Source organism: Perca fluviatilis, chromosome 3 (assembly GCF_010015445.1).
Source record: "Perca fluviatilis chromosome 3, GENO_Pfluv_1.0, whole genome shotgun sequence".
In the NCBI taxonomy this organism is placed as follows: Eukaryota; Metazoa; Chordata; class Actinopteri; order Perciformes; family Percidae; genus Perca; species Perca fluviatilis.
This window is the reverse complement of record NC_053114.1, coordinates 1030307-1037514: the sequence shown is the minus strand read 5'-3', so window position 1 is coordinate 1037514 and position 7208 is coordinate 1030307. Positions and strand designations below refer to the sequence as shown.

Genomic DNA, 7208 nt, shown 5'->3' with positions numbered 1-7208 from the left:
TCATCTCAGAGCCGGGGAAAGTTATGTAACAACAAAACACTTTATTAGCATATTACAACAACAACCGCTTCCTCCTGCTGCAGTGCATTCTGGTTCGCGGAGATCACGTCCTTCTGGCTTTGCGTGGGCGGCATCCGTTGTGCGGCACGGGGGTGTTGTCGGTGATCGATACCACCTCCAGGCCTCCCATTGTCAAGCCTTTGATCGCAGACTGCACAACAGAGAAACATCCATTCATTCATTCATTCACTGATGACGCTAATGGGAACAGATCTAGATGTGGGTGGCTCCTTAAAGAGCCTGAAATGACCCTGAGATTAATTAGTGTCTTTTCTTCACACAGTGACCGGTTTATATGAGCTGCACGCCCACATCACAGAACACTCTCATCCTGTTATCCTACTGGGCTTCTTTATACTTTCTGAACTTCATGTGCTATCCTGCAACTTTAAAATATGAGGCCATTTTTATTAATGAAATAACCATGAAAAATGTGTATACAAGTCGTTATCAGATACATATTAAGCAGAGTTGAAACAATTTGTTTAATTGATTAATGGAAGATTTTGACAGCTGAATAATCGTTGAAGTCATTCATTAAGCAAAAATGATCATTGTTAATTTAAAACCTTTTGGACAAAAGATCTCTCTCTCTCTCTCTCTCTCTCTCTCTCTCTCTCTCTCTCTCTCTCTCTCTCTCTCTCTCTCTCTCTCTCTCTCTCTCTCTTTCCTCTCTCTCTCTCTCTCTCTCTCTCTCTCTCTCTCTCTCTCTCTCTCTCTCTCTCTCTCTCTCTCTCTCTGCAAACTACACACGTCCACTATTAATACCCCTTTGGGAAGAGGTCGAGAAAACCCTAAAGTATATTTTTGATTTAAAAGGACCTCTGAAAATTGAGACTACTTTGGGTATTAACCTAAAAGAAATGATACTTTCAGAAGACATGCATCTCTTTTAAAGGGGTGATAGAATGCAAAACCGATTTTACCCTGTCATAGTTGAATAACGACAGTTCGGTGGGTAAATAGGACATACATAGAAGCTCAAAATCCCATTGACACCCCTTTACTATGAAAATTTCATATTTTGAAACTGCCGCTGAAAACGGGCGAATCCCAACAAAGCTGGAAGTTGACGTCAACCTCCCAAAAACCGGAACCTTTGTCAGCCCATGGGTGTATTAAGAGAACGGTCCCCTAACATTTACATAGGCTACACAACTGACCTGAGATCAGTTAGTCTTCTGAATCTAGGTCGCAGATCTCAGAAAATGTATACATTGTTCATATGCTATTTTACCATTAAATTCACTTCTGGAGAATTTTTTATGCGGAAATCAACTACTTAGAGGTCAAATATGGGCCGTTTTACGAAAATTGATGTCTAATTGCAAATTTTGTCCGACTGTGTCGGACTTCAGAGGCTGGTGCTGCCTGTGTTGCTGCCTGTGCCCGCGCGGGCCTGCCTTCCTCCACAGACCCGGTGTAACACCGGCTTGCTGTGAGCCCGATTGAGCTCCGTACGTCTCTGCAGCCCACAGCACCTCATACCCGCGCAAAGTCACCGTTTGGGCTGGTGGACTACTAACCGAACGCTGCTCTGACAGAGCTCCAGGGCCTGCAACTCCCCTCTTCCTGCTCGCTAACTAAATGCCCGGTGTATGTGAGTGAGCGCGGTCAGCGAGCTTGTTACGCCAGCATTCTCTTACCACAGATTCTAGTTAATCTTATAATGTGTGTAATTATAATGTGTTGAGTTATTTAAACAAACGATTGGGAAAATAAAGCCGCTTGTCCATGAGTCTCATTGATAGAGCCTCGCGACTGGATGGAGCTCTATCAATGAGAGCTAGCTAGCCTCCTCTTAGAATTCCTCTGGAATTCACAAATATTCATTAACTTGAAATCGGACAGTCGTTAGCTTTATAAAACATATAGTTAGATGTTGTATAAGTGGCGTGACGAAATTCAAACTGTAAATATACTCAAATTAACCCCAACAAAATGAAGCTAACTAGCCGCAATCTGTACACATAGGGATTGCAGGGACAGTCGCAGCTAACGAAACCCGTAACAGCTTACAAATATTCATTAACTTGAAATCGGACACCGTTGTTAGCTTTATAAAACATATAGTTATATGTTGTATAGCTATGTGGCGTGACATGTGTGTAACATTTGGTAAGAGATTGCTGGTGTAACAAGCTCGCTGACCGCCGCCTCACACACGGGCCATTTAGCTAGCAGGAAGAGAGGAGATGCGGGCCCTGTGGCTTCCTCAGGGCAGCGGCGTTTGGTAGTGACTTTGCGCGGGTATGAGGTGCTGTGGGCTGCAGCAGCCGTTCCGGAGCTCAATCGAGCTCACAGCAAGCCGGGGTCTGTGGAGGAAGGCAGGCCGGGCGGCGAGCCCTAACACAGGCAGCTGAACTCCGACACACAGTTTTACCAAATTTGCAATTAGCCATCCATTTTCGTAAAACGGCCCATATTTGAGCTTTATATAGTTGATTTCTCGCATAAAAAAGTGTCAGAAGTGAATTTGGTAAGGAAACATTGCAGTGTCTGGAATATGAGATTCTGTCGCGTTTCTAATGTCTGTGTATTGGAGATTCGCTCAACCAATCAGCACGCGACCTCTAATGCGTGTGTATGGCGAGTCGCTCAACCAATCAGCGCGCGTCTCTATGTGTGTGTACGGGGCTAAGGCTCAACCAAGCAGCGCGCAGCTCATCTAAATATTCATGACCATACCATATTTGGAAGAAAAGCTCTTGTTACAAATAGGGCCAAAACACAGGGATGCATAAGGGCCAATAAAATATCAACCAGGCCATTTTCAGCCCAACTAATGTTACATACCCCATTAGGAGACCATAAGGAACAGTGTGAAATACCCTATATAATCATTCTATCACCCCTTTAACATACTACGTGTGACTGCCATGCAGCAGATGACGAGGACATGGAAACTATCAAATCCACCAAAATTAAATGAATGGCTGCACATTTACACTGTTATACAAGCTGTAAACTTAATACTTTACATTGTAGCGAAGTGTAATTTCTTCAGTGTTGTAATGAAATATTTACTAAAATGTGAGGGGTGTACTCACTTTTGTGAGTATATATATAGGAATATATATATATATATATATATATATATATATATATATATATATATATAAAAAATACTGCACACAGGCAGTATTTATTTTGAGCCATCCCCGGTCTCCTGGGTGAAAGTCCTGTGTTTCAACCCATCCCCCCCCCGACCAACCTCCCTACGTGGATTTTCGGCCTTTCATACTACTCGCTATGGCGTCAATTGACACGCAATCGCAAGCTAATGTAATCAACGGAGGCCAAATGGCGTCGATAAACACGCTAAAAAGCGATTATGCATCTTGATAACACGCCAAAATGGCATACAAATTGGCGTGTCATACATACACCACTTATTGAGATCAGTCTGGTAGGGGGGCCTAAAGAGACAGGCACTAAACTGGAGCGTTTCAGACAGGGTGAATATTCAGAAAGGTTTTTTTACATTAAAGCACGTAAACATGTTCTAGCAGACACCCAAAACACAAGTATGAACCTAAAAATAAGGAGAATATGGGACCTTTGAGACATTTTGTGGACCTACATACACAGTGTAATGAGATCACAAGGTGGTTCCATATTTTCTTCTTCTACTCACCTGACGTCCAGGGCCAAGGCCTTTGACCACGACACGGACAAACGTCACGCCCTTGGCTGTGGCTTTCTGTTTAGAGGAGACACACAGAAGACTGATTGATGTCTGGAGCCATCCATCTGACTCCACGACCCTCAACAGCTAGATACCTTTCATTTGGTAGAACCCTAGCATTAGGAGAAATTAACTTCACCTTTATATATGCCAAAAACCGCAAAAAAACTTAACATTTTGTTACATTACAACTCATACACCGGGACAACATGTATCTGTTGGAGACTCAGCTTTTCTCCATGTTTACCTATGGGTTTAGAATAGAATTAATGGTTTATTGTGTTGGCCGTAGAGCTAAAATGAGTGGTGGAATAATGCCAAACATACCAGAGGATTTACTGAATATCTTTGGGTTTTGGGATCTTGGGCATTTCATCATTGTTCTGACATTTTCTAGGCTAAGCGATTGATTGGTTAATTCAGAAAATAAGCAGGTCAATAGATCATGAAAATAATTGGTAGTAGCAGCCATATTTTATTGTCTGAAGAAGAGAATAACCTGACAGTGTTTGACCAGCATGACTTTACTTCTAGGAGATTTTGGTTCATTTTCTTTCAATCACTAAAAAAACAAGAGAAACAAAACTCCAAAAACATTTACTGTTACCGTATTTCCATTTTCAGTTCTTTAACATTTAAACATCAGATCATATGCCAGAATAATCTCACATATCTGCCCATGTGATAAAAACACTTCATTTCATTTCATTTCTCTAGTGTGTTTCCTGTGAACCAGAAGTCTTCAGAAATCAGGCTAATATTAAGTTTAAAACACCAACTGCTGCACTCCCTCACAGTCCTCAAAGAGCAACAAACATTTCATATTTATAAATGACATATTACATTTACGACTTTTTCAATACCACCCAAGATGGGATTTGATGCCAACTTTTTGGAGAAAAGAAGTATTTACCAAGTAATGTTACATGAATTTAATAAAATATAAGTGTGTTTGTACTCATAATAAAATGAAATGAATAAAATATTTTTTGCATAGAACATTACATTTAAGACTTCTTTTTTTATACTTTTAAGACCCTGCGGGAAGCATGTAATTTATTTCAAACAAATCTAAATCCTGCTTGTATAACTTGCCTACCAGTCATATGTTCCTGATCTCTCACAGCGAGTTAGGAGGAGAACGTACCGCAGCAGCAGAGATGCCGGCAGTCTGAGCAGCGATGGGCGTAGACTTCTTGATGTTCTTGAAGCCTTCAGTTCCGCAGGACGTCCTGACAAGCGACTGTCCTGTGCTCTCTGTCAGCTGGATGTGTGTGCTGGTACGGGACAGGAAAGTTTACTGGGTCACTGACTCACAACAGATTGTTCTGAGTAGTCAGAAATATGTATATCATACACCGTTGCACTGATAACTGGATAGATAGATAGATAGATATCCCTTCACTGATTTGACTGCATCACATAAAAGCTAATAAGCAGCATAGCTAAAGCTAAATTCATTAACTCTGTAGGAGTCTGCTTCTTCTTTTTTTTGGGGGGGGGGGGGCTTTTCCCCCTTTAATGGACAGGACAGCTAGGTGAGAAAGGAGAGAGAGAGAGGGAAGACATGGAGGAAATCGTCACATGTCGGACTCAAACCCTGGACCTCTGCGTTGAGGCATAAACTTCTAAATATATGTGCGCCTGCTCTACCCACTGAGACAACACGGCCACAGGAGTCTGCTTTAATTGGTTCAAAAATCCTGTCCTACAAATCTCAACTCAACACCCACTAGACTCCACTAGACTCCACTAGACCATCAGGTTAAATTTAATAATACGTATTAGTTTAAAATATAGTTTCTAAATGATTACTTGTTTGTTTCTATTGTTCTATTATTATTCAAAGTGACAAATGGAAGTTACAATCTGCTCTCCAACATCATTTTTCCCACTAGTCCCATTTTGGATCCAGTAGTCTGGATCAACAGAAGTACATTTCCAGGATAAAGCCTGACCACCGGCGCATTGTCAGGCTTTATCCTTCACCTTCCTGTCTCTGTGTGTCGCCGTTCTCAAAATCCCTTCGCTTCGGGAAACAACAACAAACTTTGAGCTAGCGAGCTACACACTAAAAATGGCAAGTTTTGTAGAAAGTTTGGATGGTGCAACAAGGCAGGCCTGCTTGGTTCTTTAGGTGAATGATTTTAAAGATTTACAAAGAATATGTTTAGGTCATTTCCTCTCTGACTGGGACGTTTTGGGACTGATTGGTGGGATTGCTGTGAATGGAGTACACACGGCGATACACTGGTAAGAGCCAATGAGGTTTAACCATGTATCGGCTCATTTAAATAGCTCACGGTACTGTTTTGTGTCAACAGTTAACTTCATTTAATATTATATGTGGAGTTTTCTTTTGTTCCTTCCTGAGACTATTTAGCAGAGCCACCGTCGCTGCGTCTGGAGCTTAGTGGCCAAGACAACTGTGATTGGTTGGGAATGTGAACAACCCAGAGCGTTTTTTTTTCTCCTATCCTAGAATGTATCTGTGGTGTAGCCAGACTTAACTCCACAGTGCTGTGCAAATAGGTCTGGCAATGCGAGACTAGGGATCCAGTGACCTAACCTAAATTATTTGAAGATCAAAATGATCTTAGTGAATCACTGTTTTATTGTCACTTTTGCAGTTTGCACTTACTTGTTGTATGTGGCTTTAATGTGAGCGATTGGTAACTCCTCAAACTTCTTTCCACCCCATCTCAGTGAACTTTCCTGGCCAGGCAGTGGAGGAAAATGGCTAAAGGATTCAAACTAAGGTTAATATCTCATCACAACAGTATTATACTGCAGTGAGGTGTGTTTTTATTTACTGAGCAAACATATATATTTATAGTATTTTCCCTTTAATTTAATACAATAAAAAAAAACAGAATCATTAAGTTAGTAGACAGCTATGTACATCATGTGATGTTGTCTGACCTGGAGTCTCTGGAGGATTTCCCAGACTCTGTGGCGGATGCTACGGTCTCCTGAAGTCGGACAGCACCGGTACACAGTGTCCGCTGCAGCTCAGAGCTTCCACACCTAGAATCACAAACTAGCATTAACACCATCGTCATAAACCAGTGTGGCTTGTCTAAAAACTAGTTTGTTCTACGATCATCACAAATGTCCTCTGGACATTATATACAGTTTGAAGCCTGCTAGAACTCAGCATGCTGCAGCTGGCTGACTTCATTAGAGCTAGCCGTTAGCTAACAAAGATACTAGTCAACCACAGAACACTTACAGAGAACTACCATTTGCATTTAGGGAGGCAGCAAGCTGTCGGCATACGTTGCCCACAGAACTAACTGATATACAATTTAGTTTATACATGTTTGATAGGTTTAAAAAACAAATTCGCTGTCAGACATCCAGCTTCTTTACACACAACAAATGTGACATTGAAGGTGCTGTAAATGCAGAGGAGACCAGTACCATCTTAATCTTTTGAGGGGTGGCAAGGTCACAAAAA

General features: G+C 41.5%; 1 protein-coding gene across 1 annotated transcript; it reads right to left on the bottom strand.

The window, feature by feature from the left end:
* Positions 1-21: 21 nt before the first annotated feature.
* Positions 22-7161, bottom strand: mrps11 (mitochondrial ribosomal protein S11). Its single transcript, XM_039794679.1, has 6 exons — positions 6981-7161; positions 6671-6775; positions 6390-6488; positions 4896-5025; positions 3698-3763; positions 22-211 (listed from the first exon to the last, which is right to left on the bottom strand). Exons 1-6 carry the CDS (start codon positions 7067-7069, stop codon positions 104-106), a joined length of 597 nt encoding a protein of 198 aa, XP_039650613.1. The 5' UTR covers positions 7070-7161; the 3' UTR covers positions 22-103.
* Positions 7162-7208: the final 47 nt, after the last annotated feature.